Here is a 27559-nt window from a genome sequence, read left to right as displayed (position 1 = left end):
ATAATCACTGGTCAGATGTACAGACTACAAAGAAAAACACACATAAAAGGCTTTCAAACTTTAGAAACATGGACTTTTATTTCAAGAAAAACAAAATGATTCAAAATTAATGCCCTGTAAATATGAGGTTTTGCATTTGGTGAGTTAATCGGATTGAAAAAAAAATTACGTTGAACATGACGAAATCTTATTCTAATCTTGTAACAGCTTCACAAAATCGTGAAGAAAACCCACATAGCACAGTCTAAGCAACAATAATAAGTAACAATAATATGTAATAACGACAAACGACCTTCGCTGATAGATGTGGAATAGATTTCTGAAAGGTTACATGGTACAAGGTACTATAAAACGAAGAGTATGGCTTTAACATGTTCAAGGAACATGAAGAAAGATATGCCAAAAAATGAGAAAAAATGTCATTATTATATTTTTTTAATAGCCCCTCCATTTTTCGCATATTTCCAGTCAATGGTCGGAAAAATTCGGAAATGACATCATCGACGGACATTCTGGCAACGGGGCACCAGCTTAGCGCCCCCAATTCAGGTTCTCCCTCCAGGAAGTTGTTTTGACAGCCATTGACTTAAATATACTGTTGAGCGTGGTGTATATCACCAACCAAACTTACTGGTGATCTGCAACAACATTGGCAATAAATTTCTGTGTATAGGAGCATAAATCATACACATGCAGAACCAATTCTCTAAATCACTGTGATGTAACCAGCGCGGTTGGTGTCAATCAAATTTGGAAAGACTGAAACGTGATTTAAAAAAAAAGAAAGTGTTCAGCACTTGTCCTCTAATCCCCCAATCACACTTAACTAGATTCTTGCACATAAAATCACGTTCCGTTTCGGGTATAGTGAGGCGACCAGGGGCCACCACCACTAAAAATAATTTGCCAGTTGTGTTTGGAAAGGATATTAAGCCGTTTTTGAAGTGGCTAAAAACCGATTCACGCCGATACCCAACGAGGTTGAAATCCCGCTATCATTGACGGTAAAAGCTCAAGGTTTAATCATAATGGCATGAGACATTTCTCAGTTGGTGTTATAAATTAATAAATTATATTCACAATTGACATATCGTTGTAAATATTACACATCGAGCTGTTTTTACAGGATTGGTGTTTTAAGAAAAATAACGGCGCGGAGAAAGTGTATTCTCTATATCCGGCTGGAAATGTTCGAGTTAGGCAAGGTACGTGGTTCACGATGTTTTCTCGCGGACATACGCTCTGACGCACGTGACGTCACTCACGTGGATTGTCTGAAAAAAATATTGAAAATAAAATGTTTATGACTTAATAGCAAGATATAACAGTAGGAAGAACAGTTTTGTATGCCACATGAAGGATCATTAAATGCGGCCCAGGAAAATTGATTTATACTTTGTTTTAGAATTTTTTCCACACAGTGAAATACATTTTGAACTTTGCTTTTTGTACAATGGTCTGAGTTTTGAAAAACAGATCAGGCTTATACATCAGTGGTAGGCGTACGATGTGACGTAGACGTATGATGTGACGTAGATATACGAAGTGACGTAGACATACGATGTGACGTAGACATACGATGGGGCCTACGAAATGGCGTGGACGTACGATGTGACGTAGACATACGATGTGACGTATAGGGTGATGTACGACGTGACTTACGGTGTGACATACGATGTGACCTAGGGCGCTTCACAATTAATACAAACCATGATGAGCTCGTCGTTTATCAACTCTCTGTGCACCGTCTGCACCTTTCCTTTGCCATTCGGATCAACAGGGACCATATGTATGGTGAATCTGCCGTTCTCAAATTTTGTACTGAACTGAAAAATATAAAAAAATGAATAAAACATTGGATGTTATGTTATGTGCACAACTGCCGTCAGTTTCTAAATTTAGCTTGCCATTGTTTACATACGCTGAGTTCGGCGCCTGCTGTCTGACTCTGCCTTAGAGTGTTCCAGAATACGCTCAGTTCGGTGCCTGTTTGTTTACATCAAGTGTTCAGGAATTTTCTTATTCTAGACAATTCCACGAGGCTATATAAGACCTATAAAAGCAGGTCAAACGGAGAGAGCAGAGAACGGAGAGACGGAGAGAACGAGGAGAAAGAAGAATTATTGAGAGTTTGGATGCTTTCGCTGTGTATTACTTTAGTAGGCCTTTTGTGCTGAATTTTGGTGTCTTTATAGCCTCTGGCTTTGTTATATCCTATCCCCACCGAGCACTTGTTCAGTCTGAACTTGTATGTTTAATTTGTGCTCTTGTATACACAGTGCTCATTAGTACACGGACCCTGTCTGTGGAATTTTGTGTATATTTCGTCATACACTCAGTTATACTGTGGATTTTCCCTCTTGTGAATTTGCCTCTGAGCATTTATGCCTGTGTGGTATATATTGTGAAATATATGCGTCCGTTTGGACTTGACACCGTAAGTACTTTAGTATTTGTATAGATACTGCTCTCCTTTCTTGTTAAACTTAAGTACTTTAGTATTTGTATAAGTCTTATTATCTGTTCTTGTTAAGCTAATAAATTGTTGTAAAATAAAATCTGCTGGTTTTGGTTACCTTTTTGTGCGGCTAAACTGTCGTGTATTTCGAACAAGCCATCTCTTTATAATACAGACAGTTTAGGTCGTAACAGTTACTATAGGTTTAAACCGTCAGGAGAAAAGGATGTATGTATAAAAAGAAAAAAAACATCCTGAAACACATTCCAAGCAAGATACGTAAGAAAACAAAATGATATACAAAGTATTTTTAAAAGTGTACAACAGTGCTGTGACAAACATATAAATTGAGTTTGAATATATATGTTTGCAATTGCTTTATTGACGTAAAATTACACACAAATAATGAAACCAAATTTAACTTTTGACAATTAACAATGCTGCTGAATATTTTGTTTCTTTATCGACAAGACATTTGCATTAAAACAAAGACCAACATTAAAGACGAACGATCTGGATACAACTTGCCTTATATTTGATTTTCTCGCTAACGTCTTCATATTCTTCGTTTAGCCTTATTTTCTGGACGTTTGTGTAGAACTTTGTGAGTATGGACAAAATTAAAGTTGATCCTTCCAGCTTGATTTCATTCGCTGGTGAGCTGAGCGCGGCCATTTTACGGAAAAATGGATTGAACCCTGCAAACAAAAAATTAAAAAATCCTAACATAATTTTCACACCAAAACATACGTGGATTTCAAGCCGACTTCAATGGAACACCATGTTGATGATACCAGACGCTCACAATGTTTCGATGCTTGGCTTCTGCCGAGAAAGTATATCACCATAGTTAATTTTAATTCATGCTCACTCTCAGAGTTGACCAGACCTGGGATTGAATGTATGTACATGCTTGGTGTTTAACAATTTTTCAGGCATATGGCGACGAGGAGGCATTAGGTGTGTGTACATATATTGTGTCTTCTTGTACCAGTGCGAATTCGCTGCCGCCACTGAAGTTCATCTATCATGCCGAAGACACCAGACATGACACCCCACCCAGTCACATTATACCGACACCAGCAAAACAGTCTTGTGTCTTTGCTCTAATTCCTTACTGTTGAGTGCCAAGCGAGGCAGCAACAAGTGCCGTTTGTAAAGTATGATTCGACCCGGTTTTGATCCCACGTCTTCGCTTACTTACAAAGCCGAGGCTCTATAGAACCACATGGCTGTGTCGTCACACTGACCATCTACCTGGTTGCTCATAAAGGTCATCGCGAAAAGAACATGTGTGGCAGTGAGCAAGTCGTAATATAATCATGTAAATGGACCAGGCATAACTCTTTGGGACAGTCCACTTAGCCAGCCAGTTTAGCCGGTAAATAAGGTCTTCATTACATTACCAAACGGTTGAGACATTGTTAACATTGTACAAGTTCTGAGAGATAAAGGTTAACAGGATCCGTGGAACCATTTTAAGCCTTAAGTATTGTTGTGACGTTACTGATACCCTCTGGATGCCAACAGACCTCCACAGAATCCTATGTTTTAATGCATTTTAGTCGGGTAGAAAAATTCTAACAAGGATAAACCAAACTATTTTCCTGGACAGTGTTTAATGGTCTTTCTTGTGATAAATACTTTATTTTAGTGTTTTCTTTGCTTTTAACTAACAGTTTTACGGCGTACTCAAGAATATTTCGCTGATCGACGGCGGCCAGCATTATGGTTCGAGGAAACCTGGCAAAGTCCGGGGGATACAAACGACCATCCGCAGGGTCCTGACTGCTCCGCTACTAAGTGTTGTGAATTATTCTTAGGGAGTTTTGTCCCCTGTGTATGTATATGGAATGAATATGGTCGAAACATTCACTTTAGTAAACGCGATTGATTGCCATATATCATATTTCCGTGTAATAAACATAGCCGATAGGTAATAATCGAGTTGTCTTCATAGCCGTGGATAGAAATCGAGGTACACGTAAGCCATCATTCCAACACTCCAGATACATCAAATGCAAGCCATCATCCCATTTCATAATTCCAGATACATCAAGCGTAAGCCATCATTCCATCATTTTATAATTCCACATACATCATGCGTAAACCATTATTCCATGATTCCAGATACATTGCACATAAGCCATTATTCCATGATTCCAGATACATTGCACTTAAGCCATGATTCCATGATTCCAGATACATTGTACTTAAGCCATCATTCCATCATTCCAGATACATTACACGTCAGCCCTGATTCCATGGTTCTGTGATTCCAGATACATTGCACTTAAGCCATTATTCCATGATTCCAGATACATTACACTTAAGCCATTATTCCATGATTCCAGATACATTGCACTTAAGCCATTATTCCATGATTCCAGATACATTACACGTCAGCCCTGATTCCATGGTTATGTGATTCCAGATACATTGCACTTAAGCCATTATTCCATCATTCCAGATACATTACACTTAAGCCATTATTCCGTGATTCCAGGTACATTGCACTTAAGCCATTATTCCATGATTCCAGATACATTGCACTTAAGCCATTATTCCATGATCCCAGATACATTACACGTCAGCCATGATTCCATGGGTCTGTGATTCCAGATACATTGCACTTAAGCCATTATTCCATGATTCTGTGATTCCAGATATATTACACTTAAGCCATTATTCCATGATTCTGTGATTCCTGATACATTACACTTAAGCCATTATTCCATGATTCCAGGTACATTGCACTTAAGCCATTATTCCATGATTCCAGATACATTGCACTTAAGCCATTATTCCATGACTCCAGATACATTACACGTCAGCCCTGATTCCATGGGTCTGTGATTCCAGATACATTGCACTTAAGCCATTATTCCATGATTCTGTGATTCCAGATATATTACACTTAAGCCATTATTCCATAATTCTGTGATTCCTAATACATTACACTTAAGCCATTATTCCATGATTCTGTGATTCCAGATACATTACACTTAAGCCATGATTCCATGATTCTAGATACATTGCACTTAAGCCATTATTCCATGATTCTGTGATTCCATGATTCTAGATACAATACACTTAAGCCATTATACCATGACTCCAGATACATTACACTTAAGGCATTATTCCATGATTCCAGATACATTGCATTTAAGCCATTATTCCATGATTCTATGATTCCAGATACATTGCACTTAAATCATTATTCCATGATTCCAGATACATTGCACTTAAGCCATGATTCCATGATTCCAGGTACATTACACTTAAGCCATTATTCCATGATTCCAAATACATTGCACTTAAACCATTATTCCCTTATTCCATGATTCCAGATACATTGCACTTACGCCATCATTCCATCATTCCAGGTATAAGGGCCTATACAAAAATGTCTCAGACAATCAGATAAATGATATGACTTCAGTTATACTAATGCAAACTGAGACATATGGGCAGAGGAAGAGTCGTTAGGTCGTAATATACCGGCCCTAGTCATTATCAGTAAGCAGAGATATCAACTTACGAGATCTGCACGCACACGCATACATATCCCACAGGTAAGCTATGTGGCCTACGTAACACCACGAAGAAAGCTGCGATCAAGTATCGGTGCACATTTCGGCATGCTACGTGTCTCCGTGTACAACTCACCCATTTCTTTTAAGAACTCCTCGAAGTTTTCGCTCCTGACGAGATTCCATCGTCCTAGAAACGGCTTTAACTGTTCCTCCATATTAGAACCTGCGGTCGTTGTTGTTGTCCTGGAGGGTGTTACGTTCCGCCTCGATGTCGATTTGACAGCTGTAAACCTGCACTACTTAACAACATACAGGTGTCCACTACACCGCACGTTCACTGCAGTGTCAAGCCAGCAGATTAGTTGAAATCACCAGGCTTGTTTTAAACCTGTCGCCTGTAAGAGAAGACAACATACGCGACGCGACGCCAATGAAGATATGTCATGTACAGACGTAGGCTACATGCATGTATACCTACGCATGAACTTGTGTGATCAACTTAGTAACTTGCTTCCCTCAGCAGCCTACTCCTGGGCTGTCCCAGTTCAGGACATGTACATGGCCAGTCTTGTGCGTGTAGTGTGCATACGCGCCCTGGTCCTAGCTGAAGGTTAAGCCCTGCAGACTACGGTGATATGATTAACATGTAGGTTAGGACAGGGGCTAACACTGACACAGTCATTCATTGAACTAGATCATAGGCCTGTTGTAGGCTGTACATATATCTATTACATACAGGCGCATCGGAAGCAATTTGAAAGTGGTACGACCATCGATCGACCATTCCACCACAAAATGCGAGGGTTCAGGGGCCACCTAGGCCCCGGAAGCTTTGGGATGCTAAATGACTTGAGATACTCTGAAATCGTTATACGGAGTTTTTATTCTTCACATAAATCCATTGCAGTTTTATGTGCTTAACAGTCTACATGTGTGCGCATGGGCCTTTATTTTGTTGGTTGACCGCTTAGGTGGCCTAATGGTTAGAGCGTCCGCCTCGAAGTCGGGAGAGCCGGGACCAAACCCCGGGTGGGGTCGTACCAAAGACTTTAAAAATGGTACTTGTTGCTGCCTTGCTTAGCGCTCACCACTGAGAGGTAGAGATAAGAGACAGGACTGGTTGGCCTGATGTCAGTATAATGTGACTGGGTGGAGTGTCATGCCACAAGAAAACACAGGACATGTACAACACACCAACGACTCCTCGTCGTCATACGACGAATTGTTGAGTACGACGTTTAACCTCATTCCCCATTAAATTGGTTTCGACTTTTGATTTATTTTATTTTTTAATTCCCATGCCACTGATACGTGAGGCTTGGTGCCAGGGGGAGCGCCTTGCAGACCAGTTCATTCCCGTCACAAGAGCTATAATATCAAGTTTTTGTGTTCAAAATGTTCACACGTCGACAAATATAAGCAAGAGTGCAGATCAGGTGAACAGCTGTGGCCTGCTTCGCTGTTCTTTTTTTTAATGTAGTTAATCTAGTCTACGGGAGCCAAAGTGACCTGGTGGTTAGCGTGCTAGCAGAGCAACCTCTTTCACCAAGCCGGTCGATGTGAGTTCAAGTCCAGCTCATGTTGGCTCTTTTCCGCTCGAACATGGCAAGGTCTGCAAGCAACATGCTGGAGATCGTGCTTTTACCCTGGGCTCTGTCCGGTTTCCCCCGACACTCATCGAGCTGACCGTCGTCGTATAAGTTAAATATTCTTTAGTATATGGCGTAAAACTCCAAGCCAAATAAATAAATGAACTAAATAATCTACTTTGCGGCTGCTATCCGTAAAGTAACGACATTTTTGTAGGGTAGTCTTATTAGGTATGTAGTCTCACGCCAGAGAAAACATATGTATAGGTCTCCCCACATGGCAAACTCCATATTGCCTTGCTCATCAGGCATATCGGCTTATATATGTTCCCAGTTGTACCTCAGATAAAAGCGATTTTGCTCTGACGAATTCTAAATGATTAAAGTACGGTAAACATATGCTTGTCTTTATTTTGCATGTTAAGTATATAATATTTGATTGGTATTTTCAAAGAAATTTTAGCTACTTTGTCGATGATAGTCTCATTTAGAAGTGTGATTGTCAGGACAGAGTTAGGCTGGAGTAAATACCCTCACCACCGCTCTGTCTGTTTCATCAACTTTCAAGCTTATTCCTGTATTCCTGTGATTTTTATTCAGGAATACCTCAGAACTTGCGCATAAACAGTTTTGGAACGAAAAGTTGGTTCTAGTTCATAAGGTGTTTGCAGATTTAAGGACTGTTTCTTTGATTTCATAGATAGTATACTAATATAATATAACTGGTTCAAGGCTTAAAACCAGATTTAACATTAAGCTAATGTTAAAGTTAGGTAAACTTTAGGTAAACCAGAGATATATAACACTTGTTGGCATATCAACTTAGGGACAACGTAGAATCAGAATCGATCCGTGAGCCACAATGTATTCATTAGTATAACTTGTCAAAGAAAAGGATCATTGACACCAGTCAAACTCGTTTCAATCCATTGCGTGTCTCCAGGTAACCGACAGTGACAAATCTTCGGACGCAAATCAAGATTCAAACACGTGATCCAGTGGTCGGCTTCCGGTAGAAGCCATTTACTTCCTGGGTCAGCTGGCGCCCCCTTTTCCTAGCTACATGTAAATGTACCATCACAGAAGCCTGTCCATCAGTTTTTCATGTAAACATATATTTACAGAGAGAGGTGCGTGTGAGAGGTAACACTCTGGGCATACTTATATATAGCATAATATAATGGTAATTCCTTGTCAAGAACAAATGGACTGTAGTCTATTTTCAAACGTTGAAATTCTGTGCAAAGAAAAACGTCCCCAAAAACAATGTATCAGCCAGTCAGCCATCATGTGCGCAGCAAGAAAAATAACATCTGGATTTTTATGTCTTTTTGTTAATATCTGAAGACCACCGTGTTATGTAAGTCGTTTGAACCATCGCTTGCAGACAACGTCTCCGATATGTATTGTCTGAAATGAGAGAAAAACATGATCAATTACAACCAGAATACAGTTTCATTCAGACGGCTCTCTTAACTCTAAACACGGCTTTAGTTATATATATATATATATATATATATATATATATATATATATATATATATATGTATTGGTGCTTGTACACAGAGTATATAAAGGTACACTATGGACAGAGTGTATAAGGGTACACTACGGACAGAGTATATAAGGGTGTACTATGGACAGATTATATAAGCGTACACTATGGACAGAGTTCCCCTCTGTGTACATTGTTTCACTTTGTGTACATTGTTCTCCTGTGTGCACAGTGTTCCCTATTTGTACATTGCATGTATTGGTGTTTGTACACAGAGTATATAAAGGTACACTATGGACAGAGTATATAAGAGTACATTATGAACAGAGTATATAAGGGTACAGTATGGACAGATTATATAAGTGTACACTATGGACAGAGTATATAAGGGTGCACTATGGACAGAGTATATAAGGGTACACCATGGACAGAGTATATAAAGGTACACTATGGACAGAGTGTATAAGGGTACACTACGGACAGAGTATATAAGGGTGTACTATGGACAGATTATATAAGCGTACACTATGGACAGAGTTCCCCTCTGTGTACATTGTTTCACTTTGTGTACATTGTTCTCCTGTGTGCACAGTGTTCCCTATTTGTACATTGCTATCTATGTGTACTTTGTTCCCCTGTGTGTACATTGTTTCCCTACATTATGTCTAATTAACTGTACCTTAATAAGACATAATGCAGTGTGTACATTATGCCCTTGTACATGTGTACATTGGTCACCTCTAGACGTGAAGATTCTTCCCCAGTATTAAGTCAGCTTTCTTCCCCCTTAATATGTGGTTATTGTTCCTCCGTATTATGTGTACATTATTGTCCCGTGCTACGTGCACATTGTTTTCCCCTATCATGTGTGTATCGCTCCTGTGTAACACAAGTATATGTACACTGTTCCCCTGTACTACGTGTACATTGTTCCCCTGTACTACGTGCACATTTTCCCCCTGTACTACGTGTACATTGTTCCCCAGTACTAAGTGGACATTCTTCATCTGTGCTATGTGTACACTGTTCTCCCGTAAAACGTGTAGACCCCTTGTGCTAAATGTAGATGTACATTGTTCCACTGTGTGTACATTATTATCATATGTGCACATTGCTCTCCTTTGTGTACTTTGTTCCCCTGTGTTCCCTTGTGTGTACGCCACTGACCGTTAGCATCTCGTCGTCATCTGTGACCTCCCTGTAGATAGTCTGAGGTTTGATTTTAGCAGCGGGGTCAGTCGGTGCCTGGTTCACCACAAGCTTTCCGTCCTCCCATTTACAGCTGCACTGCAAACACCAGGGAAGTGAAATATAATATAAATGTAAAAGCCTTTCCAGTGACAAATGTGAGAGTGCACAAAAAATGGGGTTTACACTAGGTCGGTTTGTCCTCAAGGACAGCAGTTATATACCGTACAAAAGATGTAACACTGGGGTTTCTCTCTAACGTCAAAAGATTGTGATAATATGACAGATCAACTGACGACTCGCCACATCGTCGCACTTTCATTTTCAAATATTTTTGAATTTGTAACATTACAAAATTTCTTATACTATAAAAATGAAACCGATATTAAATTCTGAAAATCTCTCTTTTTAACAAAGCCGCATGGTTTAAAACACTCGGATGCAATCTAGAAAGCTGGCAAACTACCAGTCATGTTTAGACAATGTACACGTCGGATCGGGCAGAGTTATCGGGTCCTCGATACTAAACTCGTGAGGCTGAGCTGAGCACAGATATACCTTCATGTGTACTTTGTCCTGCACATGCTCATAATCACTGTTCAACTTGATCTTTTGTTCACTGTTCCAGAACCCCGTGATTGTGGTCACACACAGATAGTCTCCATCGAGTTTTATGTCTTGTTCCGGTTTGCTCGAACCCGCCATTTTGCGCACCAGCACGTTCATTCCTGTCAACGATTACAATGCACCATAGTCATTAAAGTTTAAATGAATCTATTCTATAAAACAAAGAACGTGGTTTTCAGGAAAATTAAGAAGATATGTGAAAGAATGAGAGCAAATTTTCATTATCCTTTCGAGTTCAGAGTTCTTTTCAAACAGGGATCATCGTTAACGTCACCGCTGCAAGCTACTTTATTTCCGAAAACTCTACTTTGATGAAATTTTTACCCCTCCTCCCCTCAAAGTGAAAGTTGAAATATTTGTTTGCCTTGTTATATGTTATTGCACATATTAATCGGCACACTAAGGGTTCACGTGCCCTTTAAATTTCCGGGATGGCCGCTGGAACTTTAGGAAAACTGTAGTTTAAAGCCATTTAACGCCCCAAAAAGGAAATTGAGAAGCTTGTTTGTAGTTTTATAGGCCACATCATAAACTCGATTTGTATTATGCGCAACACTTCATGTATCCTTTAACGATACATACAGGAGTTTCAGTGGACGACCTTCTTTGCTCTGCAACGTGTACTTCATGTTTTATACTATGGTGAATGACCCAAAATTTCGACGGACAGATCTTATTTTGGAAACAAACAGACATCAAATATAACAAATATTACTGGTGTTGAGACCTATATTTTCCGGTAATGTGAAACCCTACCCACCCAAGAAACTTGAAAACATCTTTCTAAGATCAATAGAGCTCTTAGAAACTCTCAGGCAAAATGTTCAACGAAGTCGTGGGCAAAATTTTAGGTCTTGCAATATAAATAAATAGTTACCTGTACATGATCATTGCATTACTTTTACTGTGCTGAGGCCTACATACAACCCTACAAAATGCTTATCTTTTATGCAGGTCTTTTCTTATTTCCTTTTTTAAAAACTTTTTAGCAATTCACTGTGGAGCTTAATGCAGGCCTGCTTCTGTCTTTTCACTTGAAATATCCGTGCTTGCATCGAGCCAATTCATGTCGGCAGTGCAACAGTTCATATATTGCATGAACCGTACTAAATGGGGGTCAATCCCCTCGTTCGTGTTTGCATTAAAACAATCAATATTGTCAATGTCACAGTTCATTTATTTGATTTTATTTATTTGATAGGTGTTTTACGCCTTACTCAAAAATATTTCTCATATACGACGACGGCCAGCATTATGGGGGAGAGGAAACCGGGCACAGCCCGGGGAAAACACACGACCATCCGCAGGCTGCAGCAGACCTTTCCTCGTACGACCGGAGAGGAAGCCAGCATGGCCGCATTGATGAGAGACTCCTGGGTCGTAACGCTGCGCTAGCGCGCTAAGCAACTGAGCCACGGAGGCACCAGTCACAGTTCATTGCAGTCTTAACATTGCCTCTGTTGGCGTTTGCGTGAGCCTCTTGTCGTCAGAGCCGCTCTTCGTGTTTGCAGTGAACCGATTATTGTCGGCAATGCCACAGTCCATGTAATGCTGACATTGTCAGTGAACTAGTTAATTCTGGAAATTCAGCCGTTAATGTATGCTCAGAAAGAACCATATTTCTATAGCGCCAGTGATTAGAATTCTTTATTTGTAGAACGTATCTCTGTATGCAGGGATACTGACCATGTCTGAATTCAATCTGTATGTGTTCAAATTATGACGTATGTGCGTACATTATCTAGTTTTTCTATAGCAGATCTGTCAACTTTCTCTAATAAAAGTTGTTCACCAAATTTTGGTCGCGTTCTTGAAACTACGGCATAATTTTGCCAAACTTTGCCATAATTTCACTTTAATGGTTAGCCTTTTCAGAACAGGGCAATTCCTACGGGTTAAGTCCGACAAAACCTAGTGTCTTGTACCCTCAGTGTACATGTCCTCATAAATACCTGCAGCACTGGGTACATGGAGGCACACTGTCCCCCGTACCTTGCCACTGTGTTCCATTTACTGAACTTCATTACACAGACCGTAAACTTTCTTACCGACCCACTTTTTGTATAAACTATGTTCCACGACCACGGGGTTGTTATATCTGCATAGCTACATAAATAACAGCCTGAGCAACACTGGTTACCGGTACTACATGTAACGCTATACGAATCTGCATATATTCTGTGCTAAAATCCCCGTCCAGCAAGTGTAACGATGGTATGTTCAGTCTTCGAATGCTTTCGCGCAATTTAATATGTAAAAAGTACCCATTTAAACACAGCATATGCACTTTTTCTATGGTGCTAAATAGACAGGCTACAAGTAGATAAAAAGAGATACTGGATATAATTGATTTCACCAGTCCGAATCCTGTTTTCACAAGGTGTACTTCAGGGAGGGCCAATTGCCTAGACTCGATTTACGGAAATCTTAAATATGAGAATTGTCTGGGAGAGACACTTCGCTTTGTATGGTGATGCTGTAAATTACGTAAACGTAACAGAGCTCATTAAACAACTGTGCATATTTATTATTTATCGGCATGCTACATTCTGCATCACCCTTTTATAAAGCATACTTCAGCATTTCACCAAGTATGAATGAATTTATGGCTTAACGCCTCATTGTCAATTCCAAACCCAAGAAAAGAGAAAAAAAAGGTAACACCTCACCCATTTCCTTCATGAAACCCTCGAAGTTCTCGCTTCGATCAAGCTTCCATTTACCCTCCATTTTCTTCAGCATTTCCTCCATGATGACGTTTGATGAGAGTACAGCGTTGTGAACGTTAGACCACTGATGATGAAAAAAAGAAAAATCGAGTTGCTGCGTATTCCCAAAATCAAAATCTCCACCGCTCGGTCATTAAAAGAGCGTCTCTCCAAAAGACAGAAGCCCTTTTGACTATATAAGTCCAAGGGAGGTAAATGCTGGTTGCAACATTCGAAGATAGCTCTATAGCCTTAATTTTCCAAACATTCGAACAAAATGGCGTCTAATCACGCCAGAGTCTATTCTCCTAAAATACAACCCTTGCCTGTCTTAATAAATCCTGATAATATGAATGCTATCCTCCCTCGTGAGATCAGCTTATACACCCAGTTTGATCTGCCCAATCAGATCTTTTGCTTGCAATCATGTGACTACAAAGCCGGCTGATAAATACCTGGAGTGACATGTGTGCAATTGAGATATGTGTGTAGGATTACTTAGTCCTGGTTGCTGACCGATTGGACTGATATCGATTAGATTGATTGTCTGAGGTACACACAAGGTCAACTGATAAGGCGTCAGTACTGTATAGTTTATAGTGCAGGACGTAGATCATCAATTAGGGCTTAAAGGATTACACGAGACGACACTATAAAACGACGAGTGTGGCATACGGAAAATGAAGAAAGACATGCCAGAAATGAGACAGAAAGTTTTACTTTTGAGGAATATTTTATATGTTTTAATAACTTCTGTATTTTATACATTTTTTCCTTCAACGGTCAGAATGACGTCATCGATGAACAGGGGACAATTTTTGCGCCACCAATTCAAGCTCTCTCTCCCCCCCCCCCCCCTCCCCTTCCCCAAACAAAGTTGTTTTGACAGCTATCACCGTTGACGTCACAACAGCAGACAACTTAATTTCCGGACTGACCGCTGGGGTCTCAGAAGGTCGGTAGTTAAGGCCATTTCCTCCCCCTCCCCCTCCCCCTCACCCAAGAAGAAATCTGAGAAGTTTTTTTTTTATATATCATATGGTGAATCACCTCATGTATTAAGAAACAAGTCACAAGCGTTTCACGTTTTAAAGTGCCTTACAACATTTCGAGGGCAATGTTTCCAACCGTTTCCACTATATACCACGATATCAAAATGTTATTTTATATTATAATGTATTTGTTTTTGCCAGTCGCGTACATTCAGCTATCTTTAAAATCAGTCATACTAGCTACCAAAATTGCTTGTGGTCAGTGACACGTAACAATACAAACTCTCCATATGGAAATGTTGGAAGTCCATATCCTTGCAAAGAAAATGAAGTTTTAACACTTTTTATAGTTCATAATGTTAAGTTGCATAAGCTCGGTATCGACAGCAAGGACACATTGTCTCGGTACCGTGGGTAAACAACCGACCTTTGGCAAGGTAATGATGAACTTTCCCACGTGAATTAGAAGAAATGTACATCATATAAACTGGTGGAAGACAAGTAGTCTTCAACGGACGTTAGGCCGCGTTCACAAATGGACGTCTTCGACCACTTATTAATAAAGAACAAGGAACCACGAGCTTCTCACCGGTGCCATCATGGTCAGTTCAAGTTCCCTCCAGCTGGTTTCCTCCCCCGTCGTACATGTATCTCCAAGTCTGCCAGCAACCTGGTTGGTCGTGGGTTTCCCCCCGGCTCTCTCTGGTTTCTGACCTCCGAGGTATATTTTCGTAATATGCTTCAGTACGACGTAAAACACCAATCAAATCAAATAAATACATCAATCAAATAATGATTAAATGTGCAGCCATCGCTAGCTATAACCTGAATAAATGTTGTCGAGAAATCTCAAACATGTCACATTTTGTTTTTATCTTTTTTGGATTTAAAGTTAAGAGAAACTTTCCATCATTGCAAAAATTAAGAAAGAATGATCGGGCTCTATGTTAAACACAGATGCTACGTAGTCCAGTTTATCGGACCAATCACACCATATTTGTGTGAAGACGTTCATTGCCTCTAGCCATGGAAATATTCCGATATAAACGAACGGAATGTCACAAGCGAGATACACGCTATATAGCAATTCTATCTCTTCGAATGTTCTGGCAGCAACCATTTTGTCAGCGGGTTATCGCCCATGTTCCTGCACTCATGGAACAGGAAATAGCCAGTTATCGTCCTGAAGAGCGAAATAAAGGCAACATGACTGGCCAAAAATAAGACATCGACTGAGATATGGCAGTCCACATAAGACTGATGCGATGCCCGGCTCGGTAACATTACAGTGACACCAGGTTGACCAGTATTTGTTTGATATTTCCTGTCACTGGTGCATCCAGACTGCCGACGTCAAATGTCGAAGCAGGAAACAGTCAACTCCAGCAATCGTTCTAAAGTGCAAAACAAAGGCTGGCCAAAAATAAGAATGAATGAATGATTATGGATTATTTAATTATCTGAATATCTACTTCTACATCCAGCTTTATTCAGATTGGAGGAAACCGCGCAGAGCCCGGTGGAAACCGACGACCATTCACAGGTTACTGGAGGACCTTCCCACGACCAGAGAGGACGCCAGCATGAGCATGGGCTTGAACTCACAGCGACCGCATTGATGAGAGGCTCCTGGATCACTGCGTCTCGCTGGCATCTCACAACCTCGGCTAAGGAAGCTCCGATTATGGCTCAACATCTCCAAGAACTGGACATCATCATCATCAACTGATATAACATGGATTTGTCCGTCCACACCATACTGACATGATCCTCAGTCACGTCATAGTGACAAGGGGCTGACCAGTATTTGTGTTTAGTATCCCCTACGATAGAAATGTCCAGATTACGGAATTCAAAGGTCTTAATATCGATCAGATTTGGCACTGAAACATTATTAACTCTAGGAAAGGGTAAGTAAAGAATCTTGTCTATGAAATATTTCAAAACGAGGCTTTGGTTGCACTTTAGAAAAAGTGGGCCTTCAAGTAAAGCTGGATCAGCGATAAATGCGCAATCATTTATTTAATATCCCTTTGTTTATACGAGAGAGGTATGTAAAGGGTTGATGTATAATTTTGGCAATTCATATTGCCCCAATTTTTGATTTTCCAGACATTAGCATTTGGTCTACCTGAGGCACTATAACGTTTCGGTTCATCGCTTATAATATACTCTAAAACAAACTTTTCCTCCAGTCATTAAGTTTGCAAGAAAAGAAATATATCTCGCTTGAAATATATGCTTATCTTTAGGACTGTAAACACTCTCCTTATTTTGTGCACGAAAGATTCCGTTACAGGCAAAATTTTAACTAATGTTTTCTTTTCCTTCAAAAACAAGCGCCGATTGGTAATGCCTGCGAAATCCCACAAATACTCCGTGTCATGTTGCACCAAGGTCCCTCATTTAGTGAATGGCCCATCTTAAAAGACAGGGTGTCGAAAAATTTGACTGACCCACCGAACCACCGACCACTCTAGCCACAGAACGACTTATAGAAACGCTCGACACAGTTAGAAATGGTCTCACCTTCACTATTCTACATGACGGCAACGATAAATGAAGCTGAGGATTTTTTGAATGAAAACAAAAGGTCAAACTCGTAAGTGACAAGAAATTGTTCACTTTATCGACAAAAACCACATACAAGTCCAGTCAATCCTTCAATATGTGTAACTGAGGTTGGTGCATATCCTTTAATGCACAGCATTCCACACTTCATTCATCTCAAAGCCTCACACAATACCAGGACATTTCCCCAAATGCATTTCAGCTGGCTTAAGAGCAAAAATATATCTTCACTTCATTGAAAAATGAAGGGTAAGGCTTCAGTGGCCTCCAAAATGACAAGGATTGTAAAGGCTCTGTTCCTCATGCAAAGGCAAACAACCTATACAACATAGTCTAAGAAAAGAAATTATACAGTGACTGGCTTGGCCAACCTCTTAAAACCTTAAGAACTACACACCACACTTTAATACACTATATGTCAAAAGTTATTTATTTATTTATTTGACTGGTGTTTTACACTGTACTCAAGAATATTTCACTTTTATGACGGTAGTCAGCATTATGGTGGGTGGAAACCAGGCAGAGCCGGGGGGAAACCCATGACCATACATAGGTTGATGACAGACCTTCCCACGTACAGCTGGAGATGAAGCCAGCATGAGCTGGACTTGAACTCACAGTGACTACATTGGTGAGAGACTCCTGAGTCATTAAGCTGCGCTAGCGCGCTAACCCACTGAGCCACGGACGCCCCCCAATATGTCAAACGACATATATGCATACTTTAAATATGAATACACTGTGGGTACAATATGTCAAAATTGACATTATATATACATATTTAGTGTGTAAAAATATACACAATTTTTCAAACCTCTAAACACTATTAAGATTATTTACAAGTTTAAGAACTATAAACATTGTACCTCATGTTATGCTATGTAAGCTGACAGACTTGGACTGTTCTCTGCTCTTCATAGTTCCCCTGAGGGTCGCTGAACCCGTCCCCAGGGCCTTCCACCTCCACTAAATCTGGTGTCATGTCACACATCGGGCAGCGTTCATTTCGTAGTTGAGCACATCTCATCCACACAATGAGGTTGTAGCGTTCACCTGATCTGATAGGCTGAGCGCCATGCCTGTGCTGCCCTCTATGTAAAATACCACAACCTGGAGAGTGCTCACATTCGGTCAACTGGGAAGATGAATCCGTTCCTGAATTTCGCATTTTCCCGAAGTACAAGTTTCCACTGCTGAAATCGGCTCCCAGGCACACATTCAGCGTGACCTCGGCGTTGTCGTAGTGGTAGCTGAGGTCTGTATCTTCAGAGAGTTTGTATTGAACAATGAATGCCTTGTGCGAGTCAAGGTTTTCCCCTCCCCAGTCTGGGAAGAGGAGCCTACTGATTGGCTGGAGATAGTGTTCACGAAGAGGCTTGAGGAAGTCTTCGTCAAACCCCAACTCATCCAGTAATACCTGTAAAGAAGAGAACACAAGTCAGGATTCTACAGAAAACCTTGCTAAAGGATGTGGGGCTAGATTTATTTTATCTATTAATTGATTATTTGATTGCTGTTGTTTTACACCGTACTCAAGAATATTTCACTTATGTTGGCGGCCAACATTATGGTGGGAGGAAACTTGTCAGAGCACAGGGAAGCTCACGACCATCCGCAGTTTGCCGGCAGATTGATCTTACCACGTACGACCAGAGTGGAAGCCAGCATGAGCTGGACTTAAAATCACTACAATCACATTGGTGAGGGGCTGTTGGGTCCTTGTGCTGCGCTAGCACACTAACCACCAGGCCATGGTGGCAGCCCAGGTGGTGGCCGCCAAGGCGGCACTAGAGCCAATGAAATGTGAAGAGGCTTTTCATTGTGGCAGTCAGCTGACGTGGAAAACTTCCCACAGGGAAAATAAACCTTACTAGTCTTGTATACTTACCCCATACTGGTTCATGGTATTTGGTCTTCCTTTAGGGCATGGACTGTTCTCAAAGTCTTCAATAAGTTCAATAAACCGCTGGCAGAACTCTAGCGTAAACACCGGGAATGAGTACACTCTTTCACCTGCAATTTACAGATTGATGAACAGGCTTACATTTACAGAGACTGTTGTACAGTGACCATAAATAAACCATCAATTCTGCTGCAATGGGTTACCACTCCCACCCTTCAGGACCACTATATTTAGGGTATTCAACCATCAACACAGCTTAATACCTACCTGACACTACCACATCTGACACCACTGAACCTCGACAGGTTTCAGACACCACTGTATCCTAACATGTACTTGACACCCATGTTACCGGACAACACTTCACCTCATCAGGTACTGGACACCAGTACACCTCATCAGGTACTGGACACCACTACACCTCATCAGGTATCAGATATTACTGCACCTTATAAGGTACCGGACACCACTGCACCCCATCATGTACCAGACATTAGTGAACCTCATCAGGTACTGGACACCACTTCACCTCATCACATACTAGACACCACTGCACCTCATCAGGTACCAGACATTAGTGTGGCTCATCGTCCTTTAGGTACTGGACACCACTGCACCTCATCGGGTACCGGACGCCACTACACCTCACCAGGTACCAGACATTAGTGTATCTCATCAGGTACCAGACACCACTTCACCTCATCAAGTACTAGACACATCAGGTACCGGATATCACGGCATCTCAACACACAATACCTTCAAAATTAATAAAGCCTCTATAAAACATCTTTAAAGCTGATGTCAAAGGCTGGTGTTGTCCAGTGCAGAACTCCCAGTCAAAAATCCGCTTTTTGTCTTACTAACGGTAACTATCAACTATTTCCTCATCACTTTTTCACACATCATAATGTCCCCATACAGTTAGTCATCCATGACGACCAACAGCTCACCTGTTTCGGTGGTAACCTTGGACAGCAGACCCTCCACTGTCGCGTCTTCCCTCCTGCTGTAAGAAGCCAACTCCACAAACGCAGGGTCCAGCCACTTGTCCTGAAATGTTAACAGCGTAGAAATATCATGAATACATAGAGCACAAACTATTCCTACATGTGGATATTTCCCAACTGACAAGCCCTATGGCATTCTCACATCTATGTCTAGATAATCTGAAGGAAAATTTTAACAAGGTGTACTGTAAGTAATTATATGTAACAGTGATGGTAAAAAAAAGGCGCTGAATGTTTGTGGCTAAGCTAAAATACCCCAAATGATGTAAAATTTTGCCCACAAAAGTGCATTTTCATAGTAGTAAAATATTATTTTCAGTGCCGAAACTTACAATTTTCCAGTCGAATATCATCCCATGTTTCAAGCACACCTCAAAACCCCTTCCTAAAATCAATAGAACTCTCAGAATCAGGAAAAATGGGCAAGTTGGTTATGTACGAAATTTACAGTCATTTAGGGTATACAGATGCCGATCTTTGTGAGAAATGAAAGGAGGCCATCTGCAAAACTGATTAGAAACTCACACACTAAATGCTACATAGTAAGAACTAATGTGAAGATTTATAACTAAATTTAGTTCAACTGTTCCCTTGGGGCCTTTATGGTGATAAGTGATCAACAAATACCAGATTTTTCCATATTTAAGGGATATAGAATCGACACTGATTGACAGACAGTGGAGGTAGTGTTTCCTGGGTCAAACTCTCCAACTTTGGTCACTGTTGAAAAAAATCTGCCACATCTAAAATTCAGCTTAGGCTGGACATGCCCATATCTCACACCCGTCAATCAGAAGCGATTCTATATCCCCTTAACATAACAGAAATTTACACTATCTTTTTTAAGGGGGAGCAACTTTGAAACTATAAATGACCCCTTGGTTGGATTAGCTCCCTTGGTATCAATCGACATATCTACATTAATACATTTCATTAGAACTGGACTACAAATGCCATACCAACACGACAACAATAACCACTGTAATTCTTGAATCCTTTCACGCTTTCACAAGAAATTTATTTACGCAAATTCTCAAGGCATTATTCAATGAAGACTGATAAAATAAATTTTTTTGTGAAGACCTGAAATTGGCCAACCCAGGCAATGTGGTTTTGTCTCCAAAATCAAATTAAAAATGTTTCTCTTTCTTATGCGAAAAGATTGAGAAATGAGGATATATTTGTAGACATTTCAGATCAACTGACATCTGGTAAGATCTTGTAGATCATTCCTTTGAAGTTTTTTTTGAAATTCTGGATGGATAAGTTGGACTGCAGTGCAATATACATATAGACAGCAGTTATAACAAGGGTCATGAGAAACCAACAGGTCGCCGGTAATGGCTTCTGTTCAAATGGCAGCCTAAGTTGACACGCAAATATCCCTAATTATTCAAACAGAGGAAATCCCAAATCCTGGTCACCATTCCCACCAAGTTTCATAAATATGATGTGAAAACTGCTGGAATATCTGACCCAAACATAAAACCTTACCCTGGCCACCAAAACTGAATAGTAAAAGTGAAGATAAGAAGTCCAAAATCTGATAATTTGAATACAAATACAAATATAGCTAATTATTTAAAATTATTTACTTTGTGACGTTTTCAAGGCATGCCCATTGTCCCGACCAAGTTTCAGCAAGATGCTGTAAAAATTGTGGCAACCACGGACCCAAACAAAAACCCTTGCGTTGTCTGTCTACTTTTATGTAGTACTGGGTCAAATAAGTAAGTCCAAAACCTAGTAATTTGAATAAAAAAATATAAATACACTTAATTATTTAAAATCATTTATTTGACGAGGTCTTCAAATTATGCCCGTCATCCCCACAAAGACTAGCAGACCAAAACATAAAACCTTACTCAAATGACCCAAACATAAAAGCTTACTCAACTGACCCAAACATAAAACCTTACTCAACTGAATCAAACAAAAAAGCTTACTCAACTGACCCAAACAAAAAAGCTTACTCAAATGACCCAAACAAAAAAGCTTACTCAACTGAACCAAACAAAAAAGCTTACTCAACTGACCCAAACAAAAAGCTTACTCAACTGACCCAAACAAAAAAACCTTACTCAACTGACCCAAACAAAAAAGCTTACTTGAATACAGACACCACTTTTTCCACACACTCACAAAAACTCGCCTTACTTCATAATGGCAAGCTAAAAATAGTGAGAAAAACAACTGTTAAGGTCACACTGCTTTGAATTGTTACTTTACAGGCAGAATAAATTTTTAAATAATACATAATTTTTTAATGCTGGAGGAGAGTATACATGTAAGCACAAAAATAAAACTTGAAAATCATCTAATTGGTAGAAAATTTGGACTATCACAGCAAACTGTTCCCGCTGAAGACAAGCTCAGCCTTGAAAAAACTTGAAAAACTGCAAAGTTACAAAAACATCAAGACTAAACAAATAATCAAGGAACTTTAGGTTCCAGTCATGAACTGAAAGCCAAACTCAGACCCTAAACCCTAAGTGTGGTTCGTAACATGTGCAGTAAAGAATGAATATAGAAATTTTATACTTCCTAGAGAAACACATTTTAACTGTAGCTGTGTTTTAATTTTTGACTCCAGTCTTAAGACATTTGATAAATCAGGTCCTTGATCAAAACCAGTTCTCTCCGTTTTCACTGCAGCTTTAGGTCAGCAGGTTGGTTAGGTACCTGGTGGTAGGTAATGAACGAAAATGAACGCTGTCACAAAAATTCTTGAATAGAGCGTTAAGCACCTAACAATCAATTTTATCAATAACACCACGCGACTTTGGCATTTCAGGATGTGCACCACCACACTCACCACAAAAGTGCAGCAGTGGTCAAATTAGCACCCATTGACCCTTGGAGTTTGTGGTTACAGCTGCATTTCAGGGCTAATAAAATGGCAACAATTCAAAGAGCAGCTTTCCACTTGGAACTGTCAGTTTCTCCATTGTTTTTACTAGTTACTGTGAAAGGGTATCATTTTCCAATCCAGAATTTCAATGAAAAAACTATTTAATGTAGTAAGCATGCCTTCGGCAGATTAAAGCATAGTCTGTTGAGTGAAAATTAGCATCCAGCTCCTGTGTATTGAAAGATCTTGTGACATTTCTGTCTGAAATGCGAAAGTCACTTATGCTGAAGGTATTTGTACCAGTGTTTTGGCGTTATGTTACCAATCTGTTTCAAAGTGACCTACCTGTAAGGTGAATATATCTGGGTACAGAGGTTTATAAAGCTTGTGGATGGTTTCTCTGCGCTGAACACTTTCTCTTCCAAAGTTTCTTCGTCTTTTTACTTCTGCTTGAATCTGTGGCAATATAACATAATGATGACCAGTGCCATGTATCTAGAGTCATTTTAATTCCCGAATACTCCAGACTGTTGAGCATCCAAACTAATCTTTATTAAAGCTACCAAGTAAACTGAGCAAAAATATTATGGTTTTAATTTCACCCAAAAGAGTCAGTTTTCATACAAATTTCTTCCATTTACAAGCTTGAAAGCTCTCAAAAAGCATCATTTTGTGTTGCATTTTATAAAATTTCTTTCTGCAGTTACAGGGGGCCTTCGGTTCAGTTGGTTAGCGCCCAGCAGTCTCTCACCAATGCTGCCAAGGTGAGTTCAAGTCCAGCTCATGCTGGCTTCCTCTCCAGCTGTACGTCGGAAGGTCTCTCAGCAACCTGCAGATGGTCGTGGGTTTCCCCTGGGCTGTGCCTGGTTTCCACCCACCATAATGCTGGCCGCCGGCGTATAAGTGAAATATTCTTGAGTACGGAGTGAAACACCAATCAAATAAATAAATAAATAAACTCTGCAGTTACACGGTTAAAATGTCACATTTTAAGTTTCGGATCAGAACCTTCAATTTTTCCCACATGTGGTCACAATCATGTCATCATTAATACAAATGTACCAGTCCAATAAGCCTAAGCAGACCAAGTCTTTGCTTATTCATACAGGGCTCTTCATCATCCATACACAAAAAAGGGTCACATGGGACTCACTACAGCTTACGAACTGTGATATATACACATCAAAAATATACATGCATTCATGGGGAAATTTTATATCCTTTTCTCTCAATATTAAACAACGTGTTAACTGAACTATTAGGGTAAGTATTCATTATCAATTCTAGCTTTAATTTCCACCAGATTTTCAGACTTCAGGGCAATAACCCAAGAGCAATAGCATTGTGAAAACAGAGTGGACAGGAATCACAGTTCACGCCCTTTGTTATGCTATTGGTGGATATACGACACACGGGGTACTGAGTGCTGTGAACTGCGATTACCGATATATAGGTACATCAGTTTCTGTTGAATGTTGATCTCATCTGTGAAAACTTCACCAAAAGCTCATTTCCTCAGGTCACGTACTGTAGTCAACACGTATAACAACTCATTCATTTCTTGGTACTTGTATGCAGAAGTACTGAAATCAGCATTATAATGCTACTAACTAACATGCATTGGTGACTGACTATAGCTTTCCAAGATGGGGATATATTGTCAGCACAACAGCAAATTATATATTCATTTGTCAAGCTATATTGACGGGTTTTATATATGGTGAATTCATATATTTTCTCCTTCACTGTCTGACTAATTACCTCCTTATTAACCTCCAGTCTTTTTGCCTGAGTGTCACAGCCTCTTTGAAGTAGCACCTACAATACAGGTAATACGACATTACTTTCCCGACTAACAGTATTAATAGCAGTGTATATCAGTATTTTATAGTTTGAAATTCGAGTTAAGCACACCACTGTAAGCCTACATCAACAACACTAAGAAAGCAGAAATACAGTTCGAAATTTGTGAATAAAAAAAAATTTAATTTTGGGCTATGTTTCTGGCTGTACAATCTGTCAGCATCCTACGAAATTGATACGGGTTTTCCCCACGCTCTGCCTGGTTTCCTCCCACCATGATGCTGGCCATTGTAGTAAAAATTAAATATTCTGGAGTACCGCGTGAAACGTCAATCAAAGAAGTAAATAAATTAATTTTATGGCTACTACAACTGTACTTCTTCTAAATCAGGCGTTTTGAAACATTTTCAAAGAAAGCTCGATAATTGATTTTCTGTTTCTAAATTACTAAAACTATTACTCCATCCAAATTGGACTTAGATTGGACTTAGTAAACTGTTAAAACATTTTTGGACCGTGTCCATCTAGGTAGATTACAAAACAGGCCAAACTCTGCACAAGGTACAAGAACGTCTAAGTGTAGGTCCATATACTAGGCTAAATCTGGCCTCTATCAACTAGTACATCCTACAACAACAACACGCACCTGTCCGTAGTCGTTCCAGAACTGGCTCTCGTTGGCATACGATACGTGCACACCATATTGTCTGAGGTAAATGTTGTTTGTGAAATAGCAAAGGCATCTGTACGATTTGCTCTCGTTCTGCCTCACGCCTGCTTCCATCCTTATTCCTGCCACATTTTACAGCACTGTCGACATGTCAGTTTCGAAAACTTCGGGGATTCCCCGTATGTACTTGTCACGTGATGTATCATGTGACCAAGCGGCTGATTCCACTGACATATTTCTGCAACCGTGCTCCGCCTTGAAATTTGTTTTAATGCTTTTACCCGTCGTGTTATGGTTTAATTTCCACGGCACAAGTATTTATTTATTTATTTATTTGATTGGTGTTATACACCGTACTCAAGAATATTTCACTTATACGACGGCGGCCAGCATTATGGTGGGCGGAGCCCGAGGGGAAACCCACGACCATCCGCAGGTTGCTGACAGACCTTCCCACTTACGGCTGGAGAGGAAGCCAGCATGAGCTGGACTTGAACTCACAGCGACCGCATTGGTGAGAGGCTTCTGCGTCATTACGCTGCGCTAGCGCGCTAACCGACTGAGCCACGGTGGCCCCCACGGCACAAGTAAAACTGGCAGACTGGATTTCAACTTTGTAAATAAATAAATAAACTTTTGAGCAGATACCACCTTAATTAATTTACAGGTAAACTCTTTGTTAATCCAAGTTGGACTGAAAACCACATAAATTATGCATCTAGCATGAGAAGCTAGACAGAGGCCCTGTCTGTCAGGATATGTGCAGGCATACGTGTGTATATATACAAGCCTTGCTCTCTTGAAAACGCCTGCAGTGTAATAAAATCCTGTAATTTAATAATTATTACGTTGATCATTACATCGTTGGAAGCAAACATTATCATGCAGTTGTGTAATCATTCTGCTGTTCTATACTACGGTACCTGCCGAAGGGCCGTCATTTCCTTCGGGCTATGCGCGGCATCCCACAGCCATTTATTTCACACACAACTAATATACTGACGTCAAGAGGTTCGTCACTGAGGTAGGTGTCGAAGCGCGATGCATGGTCTACTCCGGTGTCCTCCACGTTAAAACCTTATAGCCGTTATAATATTAAGACAAAATTTCTCACTTGGGCACAAAAAAAAAGTTCTAATCAAATAAAAAAATAAACCAAGAAACCTAACTGTAGAGAAAAGTGAAAAGAAAAAGAGAACCGTCATTTTTTCATTCGACATGATCAAAACACCTGTAAGCTTTCTATCTCGGGTGACACCAGGGGGCCGGTGCGCCGGTCTTGTTGGTGTTATGCGCAACTGAGAACGGGTTGTTACATGTACAGAACCGATGTACAACGTTCGACCCGGCGGGATTAGCCGGGGTTTATCCCTGTCGCCCACGAAGGTGAGAAGGATGAGCAGATGCCGATATTTCCACCAATATTTCCTCTATTGATGGCTGGCAGTTGGTTCGGACCGGGAGCGCTCACCTGCAATCCCCTCGCCGAGGATGGATGGCAGACCAGCTCTCTCCCAAGACTCTTTCACAATGCGGCTTATATCTATCCCGTCCGTTATGACAGAAATTTGGAATTTTCCCGGTTCGGCCAATCTTACCTTCTAGCCATTAAAACAAGTTACGTAATGTTTTCGATACGAGTAATACCAATCCACTGCCCTCGAACCACATAGCTAAAACAGTACAGCTCTTACGGTAAAACTAATTCCCGATGCATACATCATTGTTTGACTTTAGGCATGCAGCTCCAGAGCGAGTGTTATTTACAGAACTAACAAGAAACAGCGCAGCGAGCGCTTGTATACTTTGCGCACATAGCAAGGCATGGAGGAACGTTATGCAGCTATAACAATCACAATACCTTTACAGACAGAACAAACAACATTGAAGTGATATGTAATTCATATATTTTACACACCGTGAAGAATTAACACCAAATAATTTAACATAATGTTACAAAAATGCAGCAGATTTTGACTGAGTCATGTGGTATATACATTCATAACAGCTGAACATAATACACTGGGCTATGTCTGATTTGCACCACAGATAACCCTGCCCGCTGTTTAATGTAAGGCAGTATTGTAGTGCCCCGCGCCCCCCCCCCCAGCCCCCTCCCCATCTACACGTTTTTCTCTTTCGTGAATATACACATACGCTG

The 27559-nt window shown here is 40.3% G+C and overlaps 3 protein-coding genes across 3 annotated transcripts; all 3 read right to left on the bottom strand.

The window, feature by feature from the left end:
- Positions 1 to 116: 116 nt before the first annotated feature.
- Positions 117 to 6507, bottom strand: LOC135476822 (fatty acid-binding protein homolog 8-like). Its single transcript, XM_064756954.1, has 4 exons — positions 6128 to 6507; positions 2987 to 3156; positions 1710 to 1826; positions 117 to 1274 (listed from the first exon to the last, which is right to left on the bottom strand). Exons 1-4 carry the CDS (start codon positions 6207 to 6209, stop codon positions 1215 to 1217), a joined length of 429 nt encoding a protein of 142 aa, XP_064613024.1. The 5' UTR covers positions 6210 to 6507; the 3' UTR covers positions 117 to 1214.
- Positions 6508 to 8503: 1996 nt separating this feature from the next.
- On the bottom strand, positions 8504 to 15206 carry LOC135476604 (sodium/calcium exchanger regulatory protein 1-like). The gene is made up of 5 exons (XM_064756683.1): positions 15183 to 15206; positions 13563 to 13686; positions 10825 to 10994; positions 10246 to 10365; positions 8504 to 8993 (listed from the first exon to the last, which is right to left on the bottom strand). The coding sequence occupies exons 1-5, from the start codon at positions 15192 to 15194 to the stop codon at positions 8940 to 8942; spliced, it is 480 nt and encodes a 159-aa protein (XP_064612753.1). The 5' UTR covers positions 15195 to 15206; the 3' UTR covers positions 8504 to 8939.
- Positions 15207 to 17259: 2053 nt separating this feature from the next.
- LOC135476603 (2-oxoglutarate and iron-dependent oxygenase domain-containing protein 2-like) lies at positions 17260 to 25538 on the bottom strand. Its single transcript, XM_064756682.1, has 6 exons — positions 25375 to 25538; positions 24687 to 24743; positions 23271 to 23381; positions 20018 to 20117; positions 19053 to 19177; positions 17260 to 18581 (listed from the first exon to the last, which is right to left on the bottom strand). Exons 1-6 carry the CDS (start codon positions 25510 to 25512, stop codon positions 18042 to 18044), a joined length of 1071 nt encoding a protein of 356 aa, XP_064612752.1. The 5' UTR covers positions 25513 to 25538; the 3' UTR covers positions 17260 to 18041.
- Between the last annotated feature and the right edge of the window lie 2021 nt (positions 25539 to 27559).

This window comes from Liolophura sinensis, chromosome 10 (assembly GCF_032854445.1).
Source record: "Liolophura sinensis isolate JHLJ2023 chromosome 10, CUHK_Ljap_v2, whole genome shotgun sequence".
NCBI classification, from domain to species: Eukaryota; Metazoa; Mollusca; class Polyplacophora; order Chitonida; family Chitonidae; genus Liolophura; species Liolophura sinensis.
The sequence above is the reverse complement of the archived record's forward strand: the minus strand, read 5'-3'. Positions and strand labels throughout refer to the sequence as shown.